This window comes from Podarcis melisellensis (genome assembly GCF_964234715.1).
Source record: "Podarcis melisellensis genome assembly, chromosome: 9".
Lineage (NCBI taxonomy): Eukaryota > Metazoa > Chordata > Lepidosauria > Squamata > Lacertidae > Podarcis > Podarcis melisellensis.
The window spans coordinates 50,228,765-50,254,236 of NC_138541.1; the positions used below are offsets into that span (position 1 = coordinate 50,228,765).

At 41.9% G+C, this 25,472-nt stretch overlaps 2 protein-coding genes across 11 annotated transcripts in view; both read right to left on the reverse strand.

The window, feature by feature from the left end:
- Positions 1–10,101, reverse strand: part of CENPU (centromere protein U) — a 23,741-nt gene extending 13,640 nt beyond the window's left edge. Inside the window, exons 1-7 of one of the 9 annotated variants that reach the window (XM_081926355.1) lie at positions 9,955–10,084; positions 7,523–7,590; positions 6,649–6,700; positions 3,848–3,917; positions 3,236–3,362; positions 1,616–1,688; positions 398–529 (exon numbers count right to left, since the gene is read on the reverse strand). In XM_081926355.1, coding sequence (XP_081782481.1) covers positions 398–529; positions 1,616–1,688; positions 3,236–3,362; positions 3,848–3,917; positions 6,649–6,700; positions 7,523–7,539 — 471 coding nt within the window. In that variant the 5' untranslated portion in view covers positions 7,540–7,590; positions 9,955–10,084. Of the gene's footprint in view, positions 1–397; positions 530–1,615; positions 1,689–3,235; positions 3,363–3,847; positions 3,918–6,648; positions 6,701–7,176; positions 7,491–7,522; positions 7,591–9,368; positions 9,694–9,739; positions 9,859–9,954 lie in introns of those variants that run through there. The other 8 variants (XM_081926348.1, XM_081926350.1, XM_081926351.1 and 5 more) reach the window with 8 other exon arrangements.
- A 5,791-nt stretch (positions 10,102–15,892) lies between these two features.
- Positions 15,893–25,472, reverse strand: part of ACSL1 (acyl-CoA synthetase long chain family member 1) — a 43,927-nt gene continuing 34,347 nt past the window's right edge. For both annotated transcript variants that reach the window (XM_081926358.1, XM_081926357.1), the window contains exons 15-21: positions 24,588–24,660; positions 22,621–22,709; positions 22,156–22,272; positions 19,473–19,616; positions 18,685–18,786; positions 18,112–18,183; positions 15,893–17,215 (exon numbers count right to left, since the gene is read on the reverse strand). In XM_081926358.1, the coding sequence (XP_081782484.1) occupies positions 17,075–17,215; positions 18,112–18,183; positions 18,685–18,786; positions 19,473–19,616; positions 22,156–22,272; positions 22,621–22,709; positions 24,588–24,660 (738 nt within the window). In that variant the 3' untranslated portion in view covers positions 15,893–17,074. The remainder of the gene's footprint in view (positions 17,216–18,111; positions 18,184–18,684; positions 18,787–19,472; positions 19,617–22,155; positions 22,273–22,620; positions 22,710–24,587; positions 24,661–25,472) is intronic.

Genomic DNA, 25,472 nt, shown 5'->3' on the forward strand with positions numbered 1-25,472 from the left:
AAATATATATACATTTAAATGCTTTTATTTTGAAATTTTAGATCTCATTAGGCAGGAGCAGCAGCTATGAAGTTTGTCTGAACTCACACTTTTTCAACAAGTGTTTCTGGCTAGTTCTGACCAAGGCATGTTGAGGAAATACAAGGAAACGGTGTCAAGAGGACACTTGCCCATTTTCACCAGGCCCTAACTAATTTACACACACATAAACTGCACCAGTGAAAGCACCACTGTGAAAAAAATACCGGAAACTAAAATATAGGAGGCACTTTATTTTTTCACTAATGCTTTCTGAACACATTTTTAAAAAGAACAAGACCCAGATATGTGCCAAAAGGCATCATTCTTAGGACAAAGGTTCTCACAGCTATGGTGCATAGCAAAGTTTATAGTTAACCTTATCAGTATTCAAGTCCTCCACAAGATCTGGAATGTTATCTGATATTCTGCATTCTGAAGAGCTGCATCTTACTGGCAGCGGAGATGTTAATCTATAGTCCTCTGTGCTGGATGTAGACTCTCTGGCTCTCTAAATGAAAACAGTCAGGTGATTATTCTCAGATTAAAGAGAATACAAATGCAGTGCCTTTCATTTTATAGGAACGGATGCAAACTTTCCCCCCAGTATAAAAACAGCTTTACCTATTATGGAAACATCAGTTATACGTCTTTATGTAACATGCATCTGCAATGTTTTCTGCAGCCTGTGAGAAAGATATGAATACTTGCTGCAGGGAGCCCCAATTTACCTTGCTTTCCCACAGCAAACATAATTAAAAACTAAATGAAAGTAGCTTACATCCAATAAAGATACCATGAAAATTTTGTAAAACAGGTAGCCATGAGGCACTAGCAATTAAAACAGCCTCAAGTTGTTACCATATATGACAACTGTGATCACAACTGGACCAATATAAGCAGCTGTTTATAGTGAGAACATGGGAAGCAGCTGAGCTGTACTGTAGAAATATTGGACTCAGCACCACTATTTAAAAGCCTAAGTGTCAACTTCAATTAAAATAAGTTTCTAATGTTCATAATTTCTGTGTAGTCTGAAGACATGCCGACAATTACCTCAACACAGAAAACAAGAGTCTGCAAAAGCCTATACACATAATGTGCCTGTGCACCAAACATACCATTCCTGGTATGTCTGCCATTCCTCAACTATCATACTTGCGCTAATCTCCTTTTCTGATCACTCAAAAGCTGCATTTACTAGATTGGGGTAAATGCATTTAAGAGCTTCAGCTCCTAGAAGGGAAATTATAATATACAAGGGAATTTATATATATATATGTGTGTGTGTGTGTGTGTGTGTGTATGATTTCTAAGGCCAAGTCATGACTTTAAGAGCCATGCCATGTGAAGATAATATTACCGATATTCATTCTTCATTATCTTAGCTAGCATGAGATTTCAGCTAGTAGTAAATAAATTATACTTGCTTGAAATCTGGAGAATTAATTACCCAGTTATAATAATATACATTTAAAACATAGAGATCCAATTATTCATTTCCAATATATTGGAAATATATTGGAATTTTCAATATATTGTTGTCTGTTTTCCTGAAGTAAAAGTAGGACACACAATCTTAACTTCATTTCTTTACCATATTCTCTTGCACAGGTTCCTCTTCAGAAATTTCTCTCTCTGATCTTGATTTCAAGATATGATGACACTTGCTAGAAAAAGATATAAAATAATGCAATACAGTATATTCTGGCATGTAGCTTTAAAAATCAAAAGGTCACTTCTTTTCTTGCTAAGAAGTTTCACTGTTGGCACACAGGATTTGTCCAATGCTGACAGTAAGAATCAAAGAGCCAGCAAGAATATAGTGGGGATCAAATGGGTATGTGAATTGAATGGGATGTAGATGTGTGCATGCAAGGTAAAAAAGAAGGATGTGACTGTTGTGTATATCTGAGTTACTCAAAAAGCTATATGGCTTGTGTGGCAGAGTGTCGTGTTGCATAGTGGTTAAGAGCTGAAGGAGCTGATACTGCACAACAGTATGTGCTGATAGGAATTGAAGCTTAATTCACTGAGACAACTTACAAATCTCTAATATCTCTTACAATGAGTTCCCAGGGGTCACACAGATGTGCCACTCAGAAAGGTACTGCAAGAACTAAAGGTTCAGTCTTGATGACACAGTAGAGTACAAAGAGCCAAAGAAAAATAATGCAGTATATCTATACACTTTTGCTACATAATGTATTGATCGCAAATAATCCTGTTTAGACCTTAAAGTTAGGAATACTCCTACAGTCATATTTTTGAAACATACAAGTTGGTTTAGAACACACGTGGGGAAACGTTTTGGCTTCACAGGCCAGATCCTTTGCATCATAGGCCTCGCAGGGTGGATGGGGCTGCTCACCTATCAAAACCCCATCTGTGGCTTTGCAATGTGCCATGTGCCCACTGAAACATTCACTCCTTTCCTCTCATTTCAAACAGTGCTTTGCTATGCCTCCCCTTTAAGCAAAGGGACATTGTTAAACCCATGTTTAGTGCTTTGGGAAGTTCTGAGCTTGTTTCTCCCCTCTCCACCATGGACAGGCATGAGAGAAACAAGGCTGAAGTTTGCTGGCAACAGCAGCAAGCTGGCAAACACCTGGAACAAGCTCTCTTGTGCACCAAGCCCAGTGCTTAGAAGGATTGCTCTCCCTTCCCATCAGCTGGTACGGTTGGCGTGTGATCCTGCTTCGTGCTGGGTTCCAAAAGCACTGTCTGAAGCAGCTCGTGCGTTTCTCCTGAAAGCAGGTGGCACACAAGCTACTTCACATTACGCTTTTGAGCAGGATTTAATCTCTGCTTATCACCAGTGAAGTCAGCTGATGGGCAGGTGGGCATGGTTTGGGGATAATGGCCTCGTGGGCGAAAGTGGACCCCTAATAGACCAGATTGGCCTGCAGTTCCGCACCCTAGATTTCGAATATAAAGGAGGGAGCATGCTTGTGTTCACTCCTCCATATCCTTAGTTAAAAGTTTTAAAAGGAACAATCAAACCATCCAAGCATTTCACATGGTTTGGATGCTATCTTCTCAATTGCATGAAAAGGCGCCTGAAAATTAGATGGGGGTTCTGTAGTGTGCTGAATGAATGGCCAATGTTAGTATGCCTAGCATATTTTAGTCAAGTTAAAAGGTGTGTGAGTGAATGAGGAATGAGTACTGATGTGTTACAAGGATAAACATGTTTTCAAATTTACATCTGTAGTACCTTCCTCTAGTATCCTTCTTTTTTGGCTCAGAATCTGATGAACTGCTTGTTGACCCATCTGAATACTGATTTTCTTCCTCATAAGCAGACACAGCGGTGCTATGTAAAGGTTCCTGTGAAGGTTCACCTAGATAACATAGACAAATCTAGCATTAATGAACTGCTCCATCTTGTTTGTGGTGAGCAATAAAAACACAGGTCAGTCTTGGGCATTCAGACATTTGTCCACCTCGAATGTAAAGATATAAATGAAGGGGAGCAAGGGCACAACTGTCCCTTCCAGCACAACCACTTTATTAAATTAACAGTCCACCTATTTCGGAACTTCACCTTCAAAACTCATGGAGGGCTAATAACATGATAACAGTAATGTGTCAGAAGAGGAGGGCTTGACAGCACATTCATTTCTCCTCATGGGCTTGTTTACATGTGAGGAGAACATATTTTTACATTTCTCACTTCAATTCCTTGTAATTTTGGACTACTTTGATGCCTCAGCCCTGAAACTGTTCATAGGATTTGGGGCACCACTTACACCACTGAAGCAGAGATTCTATTTTATGTTCTGTAACTATTAGTGTCAAATTAAAAAGGCAAAATGCGATCACTAACCAAATAATTCATCAGGTTCCTCTGCTTGATCAGTTTGGAGAACTTTCAAAATACCTGACACATCTGGTTCCTAAGGAGAAAGCAGTTTAAAATGAAAGTGCAACTTGACATGGTATCCCTGGGGAGGACCCGCAAAAAACAGAATCTGTAACAAATAGCTGAAAATTGAGATTTCTTTCTTTGCGTGTAAGAAACAAATTCAAACAAATTCAAATACTGGATTAGAACAAGAAAGAAATATTTTATCAAAATACTATTTCCTATAATAAAAAACCCGGAGAAAGCAAAACAAGACAAGAAACCAGGGGTTATGTATGTATGTATTTGGGGTAGGGTGAGATAGATAGGGTTTGTGTGTGTGTGAATGACATACACTTATTTCATCTGTGGAGTGGATTTTCCGGATCTGTGTTTGTTTGATAAAGAAACAGTTGGACATAGAAAGAGGAATAGTGGTGTGATGGGGGGAGAGGGAGAGGCGGGCAGGCAAGGTATGTATGTATGATCTGTCAGAGAGGGTGAAATATATGCAATGTGTGCATAGGCGCCGACTCCATGGGGCCTGAGGGGGCCCGAGCCCCCTCAAAAATTCGTTTGGGGGGGCTCTGCCCGCCCAATAATTTAAGAAAATTATTACCATATTTTTCCCTCTATAACACGCAGATTTTTTCTTCTAAAAGGGAAGGGAAAATGTCTGTGCATGCTATAGAGCGAATGTGTGGTCCCTGGAGCCGAAAACTGCGCGTCCGGAGAAGGGAAACCTGAAAAGAGGAAGCGGCTGCTTTCCTGCATTCAGCCTCAGGGTCTTACTGCCCACCCTCCTCTGTTTCCTTGCTGTGTTTGCTCAAACGGAACAAAGAGCAGGGAAAGCCCCTCCCCTCCAGGCAAGCAGAGGGGAAAGCAGAAAACATGCAGGAGGGAGAGAGAGAGGGAGAGAGCGCTTGCGAGCTGGCTGGCTTGGGTGGGTAGGTGAGGGAAAACTTTTGCCTTCCTTTCCTCCCTGCCGTTATACCCCTCTCCTGCATTCTTAGCCAGCTGCTTCTCTGCACACCCCTCTCGTGCTCCTTGTCCGTTCTGTGTTTTTCCTTCCCTCCCCACTTAAAATGTGGTTAAAATGCATGGATCCACATGGATCCTCAGGATCTTTGCATTGAGTCACCCCAAATTCACCAACAGATCACACAGCATGTCCATGGCTACAGCCTGCCCCCCCCAAAATCACGCACCCACTGTTGCCTGGGGCTGCAGTGGTGCAAAAATGTGGTTAAAAAGCATGGATTCACATGGATTCTCAGGATCTTTGCATTGGGTCACCCCAAATTCACCATCAGAGCACATAGCATGTCCATGGCTACAGCCTGCCCCCCCCCCAAAATCACACACCCACTGTTGCCTGGGGCTGCAATGGTGCAAAAACGTGGTTACAAAGCATGGATCCACAGGGATTCTCAGGATTTTTGCATTGGGTCACCCCAAATTCACCATCAGATCACATGTCTGTGGCCACAGCATGAAGCACAAAAATGATACATCATTAATATTCACCGCCCACGGCGGCAGCCAATTGGCTGCCGCAAAGGGCGGGCCCTCACAGGTTCACTTAAGGTCGGGGCAGCCCGGGGCTCGCCCCTTTCGTTCCCCCAGCAGCAGCGGTTTGGAGGTCTTGGGCCTCCCCAATATTTTTTATAAGTCGGTATGGGCCCCCCCAATATTTTTTATAAGTCGGCGCCCCTGAATGTGTGTATGCTAGTATGTGAGTAGTCTGTGTAAGAGAGAGAGAGAGAGAGAGAGAGAGAGAGAGAGAGAGAGAGAGAGAGAGGGGTTTGTGTAGCTGTGTATATGTAGTGTGTGACATACGTATGTACATACAGCATTTTACTTGCATGCTGGCATTGCAAAGTTAAAACCATGCTCAAGGCAGCTTACAACGTGAAAAAATACATAATTATATAGCCAAAATCAGCCATTAACAATAAATAAGACGCCAAAAAGTACACAACCAAATTGAACAATTCCCACATATATCTTAAGATCTAAAATAGATCCTTTTTTTAAATTAATAACAGAAACACCCAGCCATCAAAACTTCCTAAACAATAGTCCAGCCCAAGAGTCTTTTCAGCAGCCTCAGCTTTCATAGCTGGAGTCAGTCAGGGCCCTCCCCTCCCAGGCCAGGTGGGAAAAGGCCTGCCAGGCAGGGAACAAGTCTTCCAAGACTCACAGCCAAGCTGTATGAGTGTGTATGTGTGAGAGATGTGTGTTTGTGGCCTGTATTTGTGTAGTGTGTGTCAGTGTGAGAGTGAGCAGGATGTAAGCATTTTGTATATTTTTTTTCTGGTACTGGGGAATTCTCTACAATTTGACAGCAACAGCACCATTGTGTGCATTTGAGGAATCAATACTGTGTTATCTCCAATCCAGAAGTGGCAAGCAGCAGATTTTCTGGGTAAGGGGAGGGGAGCAGCAGTGACTGTAACAATTTTGTGTCATGCCATGCCTCTGAATGTCAGCCATTCATTATCCCATTCTCTGTACGTACATGTATTTTACATATTCTGTATACTTATAGTACCCCTAAGGGAGGATGATTCTGTATTGCATCATGCTCTTTAAGCACTTGGGATATCATGTGTCACCTCTATAGTTGGAAGAGCGAAAGGCTTTTTTTAAAAAAGGTTAAGTTCAAAATTTCCCATAGAACTCCAGTATGGATTATCTCAAGGCTGTGAATCAAATAAAACTAAACAGAAGTGGAAAATGTCTCATTTGTGTTTGAATGAAAAAAGATATGTGCCACTTACTCCCAGTTTCTTTCTGAAGTCCCTCCTTGATTTTCTCTTTGGCATCTTTTTACTAACAAAATAGGGGGAAAGAAACATTACCATAAAGGGGTATATTATATTTTACATTTATGATTTTTTTTCAGCATGACCTTTATCAACTCTTCATTGCACTTGTATCTGTGAGTTTCCTAAAACAGAATGACACAGTCCCCGAATGACACAGTCCCATTCAAGTACAGAACAAGCTCAGTCCTATACAGCTTGACTATTTCAGGTGCTTGCAGAACATCTCTGGAGTTCAATCAGTCAGTATATTTTGCTGTTCCTTATACAAACACATTCCATCACTGTTCTGTCCATATGTGTATTGCATATTAATGAAATTATTATTTTGTGGAATGCCATTGTGAAAGTTAAAAGATATGGTGGGAGATGAGAACTGGAAGGCACAGAGGGGGTTAGATGCTATGTCTGCTGAGAGAAATTTAACAGCAGATCTGTCATTGCTGCTTACTGTAAAATAGTATTTTTTTGAAAAGCACCTGCCTCAACAGTAGACATACAGACCCAGGCAGATGATATTTATTGTATTACTCCTTTCAATTAAGAAGCCAGTATGATCTTGCAAAAAATGTAATTTCCATATAATAGGTCAAAATTCTAGCAACTTCTAGAAGCAAGTTCTTCAGTTATATGCACACCTTCATATTCTTATAGCTGACTAACACTCCCTTGTAATCTATACACTCTTTTACCAGAACAGATGTTCTGTGATTTACACTTGCTTAGGACAAATTAATCTATTAAAAAAGTGCCAAGGACAAGACTGATGTAAATTTTGTTCAGAAAAGTGGAAATGAACTTATAAATACTTTTTTTCATAGTTACTAACCGAACACAGTTTTCCATATTTTGCTCTTGTCTTGTCTGTACTGCTAATTTAAGATGAATTTATTTCTTCTGAAAAGAGAAAAACACACACACTTCATAATCACATCCAGGTGGAACAAAAAGACATACACTTTCCACTTTTTATGAAGATGAGTAAATCCACAAACAAGTGTGGCTACCAAAATTGCGTCTGCTTTGTTTCCCACTATTCCTCCCTACTTCCACCTTGTGGACGATAGAGATACAGGAATGCTATTTGCCTGTCTTACAGGGATGTAAGATTAAAGCAAGTAATCCGCCACATACACACCCCCAGCTAGTTAACCTGGCGAGAAAGCTAGAAGTGTTTTCTCTCTCTTTTTTGGCTGCTAAGACTAAAAGCAGGTTATCTTTAACTCTTGAGGCAGCAAAGATTGGCACTACAAATGATGTAAGGAGGGAGCTGCAGCCCATGATAGGAAAAGTAGTAAGGGAACACCTAGCTACTTTAAATGAATTCAAATCTCCAGGGCCTGATGAGCTGCATCCAAGGGTACTAAAAGAGCTTGCAGATGGAATTTCAGAGCCTTTGTCTATTATTTTTGAGAATTCTTGGAGAACAGGTGCAGTCCCTAAAGACTGGAGGGCAAATGTCCCCATCTTCAAAAAGGGGGAAAGAAAGGTCCAGGTAACTACCAACTGGTGAGCTTGACATTGATACCAGACAAGACCCTAGAACAGTTAATTCAGCAGTTGGTCTGTGAGCATTTAGAAAAGGATGCTGTGATTATTAAGAACCAGCATGGATTTCTTAAAAATAAGTCATGCCAGACCAACCTGATTTTTTTTTTTATGGAATTACAAACTTATTGGATCAGGGAAATGCTGTGGACATAGTGTATCTTTATTTCAGTAAGGCTTTTGACAGAGTTCCCCATTATATTCTTGCGAGGAAGCTGGTAAATTTTGGGTTGAACGATGTAACTGTTAGATGGATTTGTAGCTGGTTGACTGACCGAACCCAAAGAGTACTCATTAATGGTTCCTTGTCATCCTGGAAAAAAGTGAAAAGTGGGGTGCTGCCTGCAAGGTTCTGTCCTGGTCCCATTGTTAACGTCTATATAAATGACTTGGATAAAATAATTGAGAGGACGCTCATCAAATTTGCAGATGGCACCAAACTGGGAGGGGTAGCTAATGCCACAGAATACAGAATCAGAACTCAAAATGACCTTAACAGATTGGAGAACTGGGCGCAAGCTAACAAAATGAATTTCAATAGGGACAAATGTAAGGTTCTGCACTTAGGACAGGAAGAACCACATGCACAAATATAGGATGGGGGACACCTGGCTTACTAGTAGAACAAGTGAAAATGATCTAGGGGTCCACAAGCTTAACATAAGTCAACAGTGTGATGCAGCAACAAAAAAGGCTAATGCTGTTCTAGACCGCATCAACAGAAGTATAGTGTCCAGATCAAGGGAAGTAATAGTACCGGTCTATTCTGCCTTAGACTGCACTTGGAATACTGTGTCCAATTTTGGGCACCACAAATTAAGAAGGACGTTGGCAAGCTGGAAGGTGTGAGGAGGAGGGCAACCAAGATGATCAAAGACCTGGAAACTAAACCTCATGAGGAGCACTTGAAGGTATGTTTAGTCTGGAAAAGAGGAGACTGAGAGGAGACATGATAGCCATCTTTAAATATCTTAAGGGCTGTCACATGAAGGAGGAAGAATGCTTATTTCCTTCTGATCTGGAGGGTAGGATTTGAACCCATGGCTTCAAGTTGCAAGAAAGGAGATTTCGACTAAAAATTTGGAAAACTTTCTGACAGTAAGAACTGTTCAGCAGTGGGCTCCCACCAGAGGTGGTGGACTCTCCTTCCTTCGAGGTTTCTAAACAAACGTTGGTTGGCCACCTGTCATGGATGCTTTAGCTCAGATTCCTGTATTGCAGGGGGTTAGACTAGAGGACCTTCGAGATCCCTTTCAAGATTCTATGATTAGCTTCTGGCTAAAATAAAATAAAATAAAATGCCAGAGCCGCTCCCAAGAGCTCCCTCGCTGAGCTACAGCGAATTCAAGCCGCCCCTCGAACTCTTTTCTTTGCCTCAACGTTCACGCGGCGTGTCCGTTGGCAGGTGTCACCTTGACAACCCGCGCGCAACAACGGCTGCCAGGCCCCGCCCTCGGCACGCAGCCTGGGGCCACGCCTTTCCTCTGTTGCGCTCTACCTTAGCGTCCGACAAGCCCCGCTCCTTCTGACCACGCCCCGTCATAACTCCTCGCGAGCCCCAGGCTCCTCCTCCCTGACTAGGGCCCCTGGGCCTCTGCACCTAGCGCCCCCCCCCCGCCAAAAGTGCCCCCTTGAGCTGAACTATTCGGCTGTCGCGCGCGCGCCCCCCTCAGTCGCCAGGCCCGACGGCTTCCGCGAGAGAAGCGAACTCACCGCGAGCTCCCTTCGGCTGTTTCTTTCCCGCCGTCGTAACTCAAACGGCCGCGCCGGAACTGTCCCACCGAGCACCCGGAAATGGGGGGAGACGCAACTATTAGGACTTCCCTCAGCGTACAAGGAACAAGGCTTTTGAGGGCGCCCCTGTTTCTATCTCGGCAGTTGGTTTGGTCCGCCGGCTTTGAGCTAAGAGACGAAAGGGTATGCTAAGAGCTTTAGAAGACGAGCGGCGTTAGCTGCTGGTAGCTGTGAGAACAGAGGAGCAGCGCCATCTAGTGGTTGGAAGGGAGTAGGTAACCCTTATTTTTCTCGATACAGTTCTTCAAACTTTAGTTGCCAGATGTTGCTGCACTACAACCCCAGTTACCGCTGGCAGTTTGACTAGGGAGTTGTGGGACAACAACGTCTGTGCGAAACCTTACACCCAGAAGACAGAACGGAGTGGCTGGCTAGGAGTAGTGAAGCCAGGGCTTCTTTGCATACATCCATTCATAGATGGCTCTTTGATCTTCAGTTAATGTAAAATAAATAATAATAATAATAATAATAAATAATAATTTATTATTTATACCCCACCCATCTGGCTGAGTTTCCCCAGCCACTCTGGGCGGCTCCCAATCAAGTGTTAAAAACAATACAGCATTAAATATTAAAAACTTCCCTAAACAGGGCTGCCTTCAGATGACTTTTAAAGATAGGATAGCTGCTTATTTCCTTGACATCTGTTGGGAGGGTGTTCCACAGGGTGGGCGCCACTACCGAGAAGGCTCTCTGTCTGGTTCCCTGTAACCTCACTTCTCACAATGAGGGAACCACCAGATGTAAAGGAGGAGAGGGTTTTATTTTTATTTTTTAAGAAAGTTATGGGAATGCATTGCAAACAGTTTCAAATAAGAAACATGTTCTCTGCTCCATCAATAACATTGATTCCAACTCAATGTTGGATTTCAATGTCCCACCTCAGTTAGAGCTTGTTGTCATCTGTATGTTGCTTCTTTCACCCATTGGCTTCATGTGGCTGTTAGATAGCACAGGGATAAAATAGAACTCTAGAGCAGAAAACCTGTGAGGCAGAGCAATAGTTCGTCATCTAAGGTCTGCCCATCAGCAGGGCCACTGAAGCATGGTGCATCCCACATTCATCCTAGACAGGTGATCCTGAATGATATTGTGGTCATTCTCTGAAGGCCACTAAAAGATCTAGTAAGAAGCAACAGGGATACGTTCCTCTCTCCCCTCTCCCCCCCCCCCCGAGCTTCATGGCAACCAAGATTAAGACAGTTTCAATTCCAAACCTGGGCTTGAAACCACATTGAAATTGATACAAATGGCTTGTGGATCTTACCAGCCACAACCTTGACTCTAGTGACAAATAAGATACAGCACAAGTCAGTAGTGTGACAAAGCATCCTGGAGCTCCAAGGAAGCACTCAACACTTGCAGTCACACACTCTTCCAATGGTAGCTGTTAATTGTCATCATGGGCAAGGATCAAGTATACAAGTGATAGGCCACATGTCTTGGATCAGGCTGTCTCAATAGAAAGCCATCCAAATAAAAAGGACCAAATGACGTTAAGGAGATGCCCAACATTTGCAGTGCAGTCAACTTGGACTTCCAAGTGAGACACAAGTGATTTTATCCACAAAGTACTTGGCAACAATATCAATGGACACCTGAGAGTTCGTTGTACAATCCTGCAAGAAGTGCCTCGGGACAATACTGTACAGTGGTACCTCGGGTTACATATGCTTCAGGTTACAGACACTTCAGGTTACAGACTCCACTAACCCAGAAATAGTACCTTGGGTTAAGAACTTTGCTTCAGAATGAGAACAGAAATCGTGTTCCGGAGGCGCAGCGGCAGCGGGAGGCCCCATTAGCTAAAGTGGTGCTTCAGGTTAAGAGCAGTTTCAGCTTAAGAACGGACATCCGGAACGAATTAAGTTCTTAACCCAAGGTGCCACTGTACTGACAAAGGCTTCTGTTAATGGAAAGGGTGTAAGGTATTTTTTGCTGACTTTTCCTTCCCTGTCTAGCAGGCATGGGGAACCTTTGGCCATCCAGATGCTGTTGAACAACAACTATCATCCCTGGCCATTGGCCATGCTTGCTGGGGCTAATGGGAGATGTAGTTCAGCAACAACTGGAAGGCTAAGGATTCCCAACACCTGCTTTACAGCCTCCTAAATCTGTTGCAGAAAGATTGGGGGCCCCCAGAACAACAGGAGATTGTAAAAGAGGCGAATTTGCAAATATTGTCTCCTTTTTTATTCATGGAAGCCTTCACTGGCTCAGAGACTCTTCCACTAATGGAAGGACACAGATATGACTCAAGGTAATTCTTTGTCAGATCAAAGAACTTTCTATGAATGGAAGAATACAGTTCAGTACTACCATCACAGCCATGCTAGGGCACTTCAGTTCAGTCTTAATCTGTATTCTTTTTACTGAATTTGGCACATTATGTGCTGCCTTTCATGTTCTGCTTCCATCAGGGTTACTGAATGTCCTGCTCAGTACAGCTGAGGTTAATAAGATGATTAAATATCCACATTTAAATAAGAGTGGTGTGTTACTACACCCTCAAAAGTGTGAAACACTGATGCATAGTGCAGTATGTTAGACTAATTGAAGCTTATTCTGAGCAAGTCTTGACTTGCTATTGCAATTTACCTGACAGTGGAATTAGTCTAAGATACTTCTCTAGCTTTACTACAGCGGTATGATATCTATGCAATTGGAGAAAGAGCTCCATTTAAATTCCTGCAGTCCAGACTTCATGTGTTGACCATTTGCTGAACTATTCTTCTAGACTCAACCACCAAGCTTATAATGCTCCAGGTGCTACTGAGAACATACAGGTTGGCACACCCACCTTGGACACACAGATTATGAAAGAGAAAAGGGCATGGGAGAGAGCTCCAGCCTTTAATTTGAGCTGGCACCGACTTGTTGACATGTTCACCGGGAAGCCCTAGCACACATACACTGTGTGTAGTGAAACAAAATAAAAAAATTCCTTCGAGTGGTACTTTAAAGACCAACTAAGTTTGTTATTGGTATGAGCTTTCGTGTGCATGCACACGTCTTCAGACTTCAACAAACTTAGTTGGTCTCTAAGGTGCTACTGGAAGGAATTTTTTTATTTTGTTTTGACTACGGCAGACTAACACCTACCTACCTGTGTGTAGTGAGAAATGAGGAGGAGCTCTGAAGCTAAAGGACAGGCTGTGCATCCTTTGTAAAGGTGATTGATTTGTCTTACTTCATCCATGCAGACAGGAGGGGAATTGGAAGGTGTTTGTTTCTTGGTGCAAGACACTGGGCAGAAACTGAAAGAAACAGGCAGATGAGGAGGTCTAAGAGTGAAGTCTTGCTCCTGTCCATCATAATACTGGACAGAGTACTACAGGGTGTTGAGAGGGGTTATTTTTAACTATTAAGGGAGAAACAGCGGCCGTAGTCTAGGCCAGAAGTGTTTCCCTTGGTGACCCCACCATGCTGAAAAGTGTATGTGTGTGGCGTTTCCTGTCCTTTCCAGAAAATCACTGTGCTGCATGAAAAGGGGTCTAGAACTTTTAAAAATAAATTAAATAAAACCACTTAACTCACTAATATATAAATATATATATATATTTAAAAAGAATATTAAGGGGAGCCATGCCCATAGTTAAGCAAGGTAGCTAAAGCAATGGTGTCATGTCCTCGGTTGTGACACGTCTCCCTGCTGAGTGACTTGGCTGAGGACTTTGGGAGAAGCAACTATTTGAGGATAGCTGAGGTGAGCAAAGGTGGACGTTAGTTTGTGGTGGTTGTTTTTGAGAAAGCAATTATGTTTTGAGAAAGCAAGAAAGTTTCTTCATCTAAAGTGTAAGTAGGATTCCTAATTCTTTCTGCATTCTGCTTCTTTTGCTACCCCTCAAGATTTAGAAACATAGGGAACCCATGTCATGGTTAATTTTAAAGAATTGTCCTCAGGGCCCCCTTAGATGTTTTGAGGGAACTGGCTTGCCTTCTCTCTAGTGGGCATCATCACAAGAAGGGCATCTCCCAATTTTGGAGGGTCCTTTGACAAGATGCCCTCCTCAGTGGGTTCAACTGCTTGCTGCACTCTTCATGAGAGGTTTCTGAAAGCAAGTTCATCTGCCAGGTGCCCCAAATTCAGTGCAGAGTATTTGCTAACAATACTACCACCACCTACAGAGTTGCCAGGCTGCTTATCTGAAAGCAACTACCACACACTCTAAACTACAACAAGCTCTTTTGCTAAAGTTTTACTGCACGCTGTGGGCATGTTTCTGCAAGCATCTGAGATGTCAAGATAAAGCGAGATTGCATATTTCTGTCTCTTGCCAAACTAGGTGAAAGGGCAGCAGTAGACACTTACTTATGGTGGTTGAATTGCAGAAGTAATTACAGAGGGGTAGAACTTGGTGTACTCTGTAGGCTGGACCAAGAGCCAACAGATGTGTTCCTGAAGCATGAAGATAAGGCATAAGCAGCACAACTAATCTTAGATTAGCAGAGTACTGCTCTATTCTTTTCCCTTTAATGGGGAAAGGGAGGATCCTGGCACTTCTTAGCCTGTAACACCTCATGTCACTGTTTTTCAAGTTAATCAGACAAACAATTTGTTAGAGAAGACATCCATTCCACCATTTGAACTAGAAAGAATCAGGAGTATGCTTTTAAAGGTGATCTAATTTTCAGTTCCACACACACCCAATATTGTAATAAAGGCCATGTTCTTCTAAGTGCTTTTGGTCAAACAAGAAGCAGAAATGTTTGTAAATTTTACATAATTTACAGTAAGCAGGACTATAATATAGATGGCGCTTCCTCAAAGCAAGCGAGTATCAAAAGACTGTTAAGGTATCAGAATATTACAGAGCAATTTACAGCTTCCAAATACAGAGTACATACATTAAAAACTTACAAAACAAGACACCAGAGTTAACAGTTTTGATTCAAATAGGGAAAGAGTTGAGGATACATCCTGCGTTTTCTAAATCCATGTCCAATAGGGATATAAAGCTGCAGCCCGAGTGAAGTAGGGAACTTATTTCTTTAAATCAGGGGTGGGGAGCTGGTGGCTTCACAACTGTTGCTGGACTTCCAGGTCCCATTGGAATGGCCAGGTAATGGGAGTTTTAGTCCAACATATGGAGGGGCATAAGTTCCCCATCCCTGCTTTAAATTGTGGAGCCAAACTTTTTGCAGATATAAGAGCTACAAACAAACAAACAAACAAACACCCCACGCTAGTCAAAGGGTTTTGGTAATGGAGCAGCAATGGGGAAGGAGAAAGCCATTGTATGACCTCAGGTTATTTTTGTAGGAGCAGTCTTTTGAATAAGGCAGTTGCTGGGAAGCTCAAATGCATGGTTGCTATGGGAAACTGCAAGCAGGACCTGAGTGCATCTGGGTGGTTACTGAAAACAGGACACTGGATCAGGCCTTTGGTCTGATCCAGCAGCGCTTTTCTTAAGTTCTTAACAAGCTTTTTTCAGACCACTGCAGATGTTAACTGTACCACAAGCTCCTCTTATGAGCTACTGGTTTCCTCTTGTTCATGTAGTAAGCTATAGCCCATGATTATTAACAGGCTGAGCACTCTGAATTTGCAAAGAGCTCTCTGCAATAGATGTACACAGAGTTGTGTGTTTATTGTTTCACCATAATTGCAGAGAACTCCTGCGAGAGAAAGCAAGAGTTGAAAATCCAGCAGAGCAACTTTAAGGATCCTACAATTTCTTTTTCTTTGGCTTCATTTGGAACATGATTAAGTACTTCAAGTAACACCCCTCACCCCATAAATAAATTAGTAATACTCGGTTTCTTTTAAACTACATTTTACCATGCCACACTTTTCAGACAGTGGTTCCCATTGTTATGAACATTTGATGCAATTTCTTAAAAAGGTTTACTCAAATTAAATGCAGAAATATTTATTTTGGTTTCCTTCATTGGTTTTTGGAAATTTTGGTTTATAAAATATAGAAATAGCCAACACTAAGCAAACATTCAAACTCCAATGTAACAAGTGACTTAATACTCTATGAGTATTGGCTTGGCTGTGCAATTAGGGTACATATGTATGAAATTATACAACTGAGTAGTGCATTACAGTTACACAATCTTTAGTGCAAACTTCATTGTGCTTGTTTACATATATTTAAACAGGAATTTATGACTTACTATGTGGAAAAACCCTCAAGCATGGATTATTACAAGGCATCTCAATTTCATTCCCCCCACCTAATGAAATACAGGTGCAGATACATGGTAACTGAAATATCTTTCCCCACTTCATGCCTAATGAAATAATGTCCCATGTTAAACCACACCCCAGTTTCTGGCTTTTTTGTATACTGGAGATCAGAAAGTGAGAATAGTGTGAAGCAGAAGCCAACTTTGCACAAAGATAATCAAGTTAAAAGTGGCCAAGGTTAAGCCTGCTCTGGCAATCTAGTGGCCAACAATGAATGAGCATGACAGTTAGCCCCAGCACTGGAATTCCATCCACATGCATGCTACAGCATGATGTTGCAATGGCCCAACCATCTCTGGAGCTCATGAAGTCAACATGTATTGCATTGGTAGTTTCATCTAGATTCCTAGGGCATAAGACACACCCAGAAAAGCTTCGAAGGAGTCAACAGGAAACCAAAGTAGCCAAGTTTCTGCCAGTGTCCTAAGGGACCTGCCTTTCTCAATGTGCACTAAAAATCTCCATGGGGCGGAAACCACCAGCTGCACAATATACTAAAGACAATAAAATGTGCTAGCAACACACACACACACACACATCCCTTTACATGCCTTGGAGAGAGTCACATTTTTGGCTGAGGAAGTCTTAAATAACTTACAAATCACATAGATACCATTTACAGTTTTAAGGCGCATTGAAGAAGTTGTATGTCACCATAAAAAAATGGTCTGCAACACAAGTGGACAGTAAGGCAGTGTTCCGTTTTCTTCAGTTTTCCTATGTTGAGTACCCCTTTGCGTACAAGTTAATGATTGCACTGTTTCCTTCCCTATATTTGCTGTAGTCAATTTAGAGATATGAAGGTCAATAGCAAATGCCATTCTCTCCAACAGTTTTCCTCAGTTACATCTGTATATTGGCATAGAGTTCTTCTATCTGGGGCTTGAAGTATTTGCGTAGCTCTGGTCTCTTTGCCTTTAATGTTGGTGTTAGCAGGCCATTCTCGACAGAGAACATTTCAGGGTGAAGGGTAATGCCTTTGACCTGGAAAAATAAGACAGGAAGTCAGATTTTGCATACTTTTTTCATTAGCTAGCATTAACAGCAAAATTGGCATTTTGGAATATATCAGATAATGTTCAGAACAGCTTGTTCTAAGTCAGTGTTTCCCAACCTTGGGCCTCCAGCTGTTTTTGGACTACAATTCCCATCATCCCTGGCCACGGGTCTTGCTAGTCAGGGATGATGGGAGTTGTAGTTCAAAAACAGCTGGAGGCCCAAGGTTGGGAAACACTGTTCTAAGTGATTTCTGTTAGGAATACTCAGCAGTATAACTCTGCAAAGTAGGATTTAACAATGAAAACTAAAGGAAAAGTTAGAAAATAAAAAATAAACCAATAAAATATGCCTAGCATGTTATTTTATATTGTTCACAAGCATGCTAGTTGATGAGGCTGAAATTTTTGTAATATTTTGTTTGGGTTGAAACACATCCAGTTATTATAGCATTTTCTTTGAATTTATTACTATTTGTACATTACAGCATTTGGTTTATTATTGATACACACACAAACACAGTGCTAGGCATATTCTGTTGGTTATATTTTGTCAATTTATATTTTAAACTTTTGATCTTAAAACTGCTTTCATTACTTGTTTGCAGCATTAGGTTTATTTTGTCTTCGTGATAAAATTACATAACTGACACTCAAGAGGGAAAGAGAAAGACATCTCTATTCTATTCCCTAATGCAGTAAAAGTGGGAAGAAATTAAGATGTATTCTCAAAGATCAGCCCCACAGATTCAGGTTTGTTCTAAAATTAGAGCTTTGATTCAAGAATGAACCAGTTAAAGTTTCCAGCAGCAAAACTATGCAAATAAAGCAGTTTAATATGAAATCAAAGTACAAATATAGTTGAAACTTCAAAGAGATACTCACCTGTTCAAAGGACTTCAAGCCAAACTCTTTCCCAACTTTCAACAGGTCTTCCAGAATATATTTTTTGATGTCCTATTGGGATTCAGAATAATAAGAGTTATAGAACAATACTGAGAGAAAGTATTTCTGAACTATTTGTGGACCACCTATCAAAAGTGCACGTATTATTGTGGATATTTAACCACCCTTATCCACCCCTCACCTGCATGTGTTCATTGGAGATCTAAAAGGGAGGAGCTAGCTGTACATGCATAGGCTCCCCCATGAGACTGAATGTTTCAGTAATCCAGGACTCTCAGTTGCTTGAGGGAAACATATGAGTAGAGTCACCACATCCTTTAGACTAGAGGTGGCTAAGCTTTTGTGGACTGAGGGCCACATTGCCTCTAGGCAATGCTAGCCAGAGCACAAAAGTAGACTGGGATGATGTGTAGACATTGTGATGAGGCTAGCAGGTATAACCCCCGTTCACCTGCCACGCTGTGGTCTCAGGAGCAGAATGGATGCCTGGATAAAGCTTATGAAAAGGGTGTGAAGAAAAGACTTCTATAAATCACAGCTCCACTCCCTTACCTTGCTCCTGCATAGTTCTTCATAGGTGCCTCCCAGTCCTTTTTTCTTGGCCCAGCTACACAAAACGTCTGGATCTGGTACTACAATTCCTATTAGGAAAGCCTAAATAGAAGTAAGGGAGCATGTTAGAAGCTGCCCACTGACAATTCATTTTAGAAGTTTCTCTGAGAACGCCCCCCCCCCGCAAAGTACAGTCAAGTAGCAAGCTATGCTATTGTCGATGCTATTGAGGGGTTTGTTGCATCACTGCAGGTAGGAGAAGACACTATGAAGAGATTCAATTGGCCTTTCAATGACAAAACATAATATTTTTATTCCAGCAGGTTTAAATCTTGGTGGTGCTGAGTTATTAGCTTCGGGTCATCATTTTTAGCTCATTATGATGGTCTCAAATTAGGTTGCCCTTCTTAAAGGTCTCATTGCAGGTTTGAAAGTGGGATGTAAATATTTAAATAAATCTGCCCTAAAATTCTAAGGACTTCACATTTAAGACTCAACATTTATGGAAGAATGTTTCCCGGCATAGATTAGACATTCATCAAGGCATTACTAGGTGCCTGGCTTGTATCAGGTAGCCTAAATGTACACATTAGTACTACCACAGAAACAAATATCTTTTTAAAAATTGACTTTTCCCAAATAAGCAATATCACCTTTTCAGCTCTTTGCTAGTCTAACCTGTCCAGAAGTAAGCATTTTATCTAATTTAAATAAAATCCACTAACAAATGTGCTCCATTTAGAAGACTATTTCTAATAGACATTTAAGGTAAACAGATACCTACATACCTGCAAACTTTCACCATAGACAAATATCTGGGCAACAGGCTCACTCCTCATATAAACATTCTCTATTTTTTCTGGTGCAATATATTCTCCTTGTGCAAGTTTGAATATATGTTTTTTCCTGTCAATTATCTTCAGTGTACCATTCTGTAACACAATAATAATAGTTAGCTTACTCTTAAGAACTGTTCACGTAATGAATTCAGGACCACATTGCTCCATGAACAATAACACAAGTGCTAGCAGAAGACTCAATAGAAGGAAGAGTTCACAGTAGCATTTGACCTTGCTCATTATCTTTGAATCATCTGGAACAACTGGATCTCTCTCTCTCTCTCTCTCTCTCTCTCTCTCTCTCTCTCTCTCTCTGATTTATGTCTACATTAGAACAAGCAGCAATTGCTTGAGTATCAGTTATGAGCATGTTACAAGCAAGTGACAAATAAATCAAAGATTCGTTCATTTACATTCAATGCATAATACACTGTCCCAGCTTTGTCAATGGTGATGGGATGAATGCCTCAGACTACCTAGAACGCATTCCCAGGTTCTTCTGGTAAAGAGGCCTCAGCTGCTACAGTGGTGTATTGTCGCCCTCCTCCATTTGTTGGTTGGGTACTAAATGTTCTGGGCTGCTTAATCATCTGTCTTGGGGAAGAGTCTGAAATGCCTGGCATTCTATGTATTAAGGTTGGTATCCCAGGAGAGATACTATGCAACTTAGGTTTGCAGTTTGAACCCTATCAGGTATACTGTTACAACAGTTTGCTGCAGTTTATCCACTGTAGCAGTTGGGACCTCCTGGAGGTGCAGTTGCTGTGACTGATCCACCTCTTCCTGCCCCCACAGGTCGCAGGTAATCAGAGGGTTGTACTGCTAAATCCCTGGGCATATTCATCCATTCCTCATGTTGTTGATATATTGATCCACAGTGGGGCCTTTCTACTAGTTGTCTAACAGCTGCAGATGGCATGCCAAAATAAAGAAATGTAGTAATTGTGAAAATACAAATTTTGCATTGTCTTAACTCCACTGAAAGGCCAGCTTCTACATCACAATGCTGATGGTGGTGTTGACTGACCCTTAAGTTGAGTATAGTAGCTGGAAGAAACGGTCTGCGTTCAAGTCAGAATGAAACTGGTTCAGTATAAAAAAAGGGACATAGTCTCTAGAATGTGCATTGCTGTCACCAGTGTTGTTTATTCTCAGATTCCTCTTGTCTAATTAGAAGCTTCACATTTCTGGCATCTGTTGCTGTTCCCTTTATTTTACTATTTCCCTCTTTTCCATCCCTTTTAGGATTAAACCAAGTAGTCACGACTCCAGTCTGAGTCTGCTTCTGTCATTAACTTGGGTTGTTTTTTGTAATTAACTTCATATTATTCAGTGCTTTGGCTTGCCACCTTGATGACACTTGTACAACAGGCAATTTGATCTACACATGCAGACAAGGACATGCTTAAGTTACTTCTAAAGGCTTAGCAGTATGATGCTGCATCAAATCACACAGACTTTTTTTGTGAGAGAAGCTTAAGAGAACATTGGGTTGTTTTCCACTAAGTCCTACTTGGAGCAGACCCATAAAAATCAATGGACTACATTGTGTTGTTGTTTAGTCGTTTAGTCGTGTCCGACTCTTCGTGACCCCATGGACCAGAGCACGCCAGGCACTCCTGTCTTCTGCTGCCTCCCGCAGTTTGGTCAAACTCATGCTGGTAACTTCGAGAACACTATCCAACCATCTTGTCCCCTGTCGTCCCCTTCTCCTTGTGCCCTCCATCTTTCCCAACATCAGGGTCTTTTCCAGGGAGTCTTCTCTTCTCATGAGGTGGCCAAAGTATCGGAGTCTCAGCTTCAGGATCTGTCCTTCCAGTGAGCACTCAGGGCTGATTTCCTTAAGAATGGATAGGTTTGATCTTCTTGCAGTCCATTGGACTCTCAAGAATCTCCTCCAGTACCATAATTCAAAAGCATCAATGGACTACATAAGTTGTGTCCATTAACTTCAATGGGTCTACTCTGAGTAGGATTAGCAATCCATCGTTCTTACTAGGTAAAGGTACCCCTGCCCGTACGGGCCAGTCTTGCCAGACTCTAGGGTTGTGCGCTCATCTCACTCTATAGGCCGGGAGCCAGCGCTGTCCGCAAACACTTCCGGGTCACGTGGCCAGTGTGACAAGCTGCATCTGGCGAGCCAGCACAGCACACGGAACGCCGTTTACCTTCCCGCTATTAAGTGGTCCCTATTTATCTACTTGCACCCGGGGGTGCTTTCGAACTGCTAGGTTGGCAGGCGCTGGGACCGAGCGACGGGAGCGCACCCCGCCGCGGGGATTCGAATCGCCGACCTTTCGATCGGCAAGTCCTAGGCGCTGAGGCTTTAACCCACAGCGCCACCCACGTCCCTTATCGTTCTTACTAACTTGCATTAATTTTTGCATTTTAATTGGTTTCTGATTAAAGGACTGAAGCAGCCCTCTGGTACCTTTCTTTCACATTCTAACCTGAAACACTCTTAAAGGAGGATAAAGTATGTTTGTGAAGTTCAAAAAGAATGCAAAAAGTAAAGAAGATATGTAGGGCAATGGAAAGACTGGACTTCTCTATCTGTGGAATTAAAGCAATGGCAAGCCATCTTGATATTTGTTCTTATGTCTCAAAATGCTCGATTCACAGGTTTACTTACTGGTAACCATTTCCCGATATCTCCGGTGTGTACCCAGCCATCTTTGTCAAGAACTTCTGCAGTCTTTTCGGGTTCCTTCAGATAACCTAGGAACACATTTGGCCCTTTTACGCAAACCTGAAATAGAATGGAACACACGCTCTGTAAAAAAATCTGCAGGACAGGTTTCTCCTATTAAGTGTTTCAGTGTTAGGATGGAGTGGGAGTAAAGCTCATTTACTGTAGCCAGTGCATCTCACTCAAGAACGATGCTCTCTAATCTCATGCTTTAGTGACATTACCAGAGCATTTGTCTCTGTATGACAAACTGCATTGATCGAGATCACAATCCGAGGTCATTAAACTGAATGAGGTTTTTAATGGTTTCTTTGGATATAGATTGTATTTATTTTTAAACAATGGGTACAATTTGAGACGGAGGACTCCTCGCATAGGTCTGTTCCTTGGATTTAGAGTGCTACTTACCTCACCCTCTCCTTTGGCAGCAAAATAATTCATTTCTTCAACGTCAACAAGCTTTACAATGTTGCAAGGCATTGGGGCACCAACGTGACCTATTTGTTGGATAAATAATGTCTTTAAGCATGTGGCAATAGTACTCACTTCATAACTGTACCTCTACATAAGCAGAAGTGGCGTCATTCAGACTGCAGTCTTTATTGTTTTCTCATGGTCCCAAGCCTGAGTTTTGAATGTTTCAAAGGGTACTTTGACCTCAGCTTTTTAAAGTTGTACAGTGGTGCCCCGCAAGACGAATGCCTGGCAAGACGGAAAACGCGCTAGATGAAAGGGTTTTCCGTTTTGGAGGTGCTTCGCAAAACGAATTTCCTATGGGCTTGCTTCGCAAGACGAAAATGTCTTGCGAGTTCCTGCGGGGTTTTTTTCCTCCCCCTCCTTTTTCCCAAGCCGCTAAGCCGCTTAACAGCTGATCCGCTAAGCCGCTTAACAGCTGATCCGCTAAGCCGCTTATCAGCTGATCCGCTAAGCCCGCTAAGCCGCTAATAGCGCTAAGCCGCTAATGGGCTTGCTTCACAAGACAAAAAACCCGCAAGAAGAAGAGACTCGCGGAACGGATTCTTTTCGTCTTGCGAGGCACCACTGTATTAAGGCTCCCAGCCATCACACTGATCAAAACAAACTCTTCTAGAATCAACTCATACATACCAAATTTGCTCATGGTCATTGACTATAGAGAGAGATCCATGTGACCTAAATGATACACTGGAAACTGCAGTGTATGGTATTGCTTCAGTGATGGCATTGCTGTATCTGTATGTAATGCCCAGTCCTTTTTTACCACAATGCCTTATTTGCGTTACACGGGGCTTTCCATGTATGCATTTGCATCCAAGGCTTACTTTCATTAAAGTAGCTAGATCTGTGATTAGCTACTGTGTTTGTCTGGTCTTATCAAAATAACCAGTGGGAACCCGACTTGAGTTCACGTGCAGCCAGGCAAGCTGGTACTTAGTGCGCAAATTTTATTTTTATTTTGTTTATTAAATTAGCATACTGCGCTTCATCCGTAGATCTCAGAGTGGTTAACAACATAAATATATAAGATTTTAAAAACACAAAATACATTGGAAAACAAGGACAAAAACAAGAAATAAATAAAACCCCTCCCCTTCCCACAAACACATTTAAAAAGGAATAGGATGTTAATCAGCCAAAGGTCTGGGGCCTAAAAGTGTATCATGAAGGCACCAGCCGAACCTCCTTGGGGAGAGCATTCCACTAACAGGGAGTCACTGCAGAAAAGGCCTTTTCTCGCATTGCTATCCTCAGGACCTCTCAAGGAGGCGGCATACAAAGAAGGACCTCAGAGGATGATCTCAGGGTCTGGGTAGGTCAAGCTTCCTCAGCCTTGGCCCTCCAGATGTTTTGAGACTACAATTCCCACCAGTCCTGCTAGCTAGGGATCATGGGAGTTGTAGGCCAAAAACATCTAGAGGGCCGAGGTTGAAGCCTGTGTTAGGTTCACATGGAGAGATGTGGTCCTTGAGGCATTGTGGTCCTGAGCCATTTAAGGCTTTATAGGTCAAAAACAATACTTTGAACTGGGCCTGGAAACTAATTGGCAGCCAATGTAGTCAAGCAAGGAACGGTGTAATATGAAGATGGCTGGTTCTGCTATCATGAACTTCCACAGCCAATCTCCAACAGATATATGGATTATACTATCAATTCCAGTCTAATATGGAAATGAAATGCAAATTGAAAAGCTCCACCCTCTGTGGGATTGCACAGAGCAGAACAGCAAGACTCCCTTTATTTCCAGAACACCAGGTATGTGGACCACTACTGGAAGCAATACAATTTTCCTTTTCTTGCACTAACAATCCATAAACCTCTTTGGAAGGCTCACTTCATGCTTGAGTTACCATGCCATCTTTTTAACAACATTTCAAGAAAGAACACAGAAGCCCTACCAGCGGTCCAGTCACCAGGTACTGTTAGGGAACATCCAGCTGTGCATTCTGTCTGTCCATAGCCTTCATAAAACTGTTAAACAGAGTATAGAAATTAGCCATTGGAGATTTTATAGCCCCTCTCCTATTCTGTTGTCCCTTTAACACAAAAAAACAGAACTGTAGGCAATATGCAGGCTAAGCTTTTACAAAAACCCTGTACGAATGTAGGATTCATTTTTGCTAAGCCATCCCTGGTCTCTCTACCCTCCTGCACTACCAATATTTTCAGTAAGAATTCCAACATATACAATCATTCCTACAGAATTGTCTTTAGTGAGTGATCACAAGTCTCATAGCTTTTGTTAGAACATTTGAACAAAATCCCATCTGCTTTCAATTTGGATTTTCTGAAATCCATTCTTGCAGTTTTAATAATAAACATTAGCATCCAGCCCCTGGCCTAACATTATACCTAAAGGCCAAACACACTGAATTGTGGAAGCACGTCTCTCTCTTTTAAGTGTGCATTGGGAATGGGAGATTTCCACTCATGGGCATGTAAGTCTGTTGCAGCAAAATCAACAAGTGGCCTTGTGTCACCTTGCGACAAACCAATTTATTATGGCATAAGTTTTTGTGGACTACTGTCCACTTCATGGAAATACCGTGCTATCAAAAAGAGAGCTAGTTTTTGGTAGTGAGGCATCTAATGACATGTTACTAGAAGTGATCCCACCCCCCAAATATATCCTTAGAGTGAGACAACCTGTACTTCAGCTTCTCTCCTACGCAGCTTCTACTCTTTTTGGTTATACTTTAACACTATGAGGAAAGTATGGCATTTATATTCTTGACATAAAAAAATGCTTTAAGGAAACTTTACAAAATAACAAGTAGAGCAGA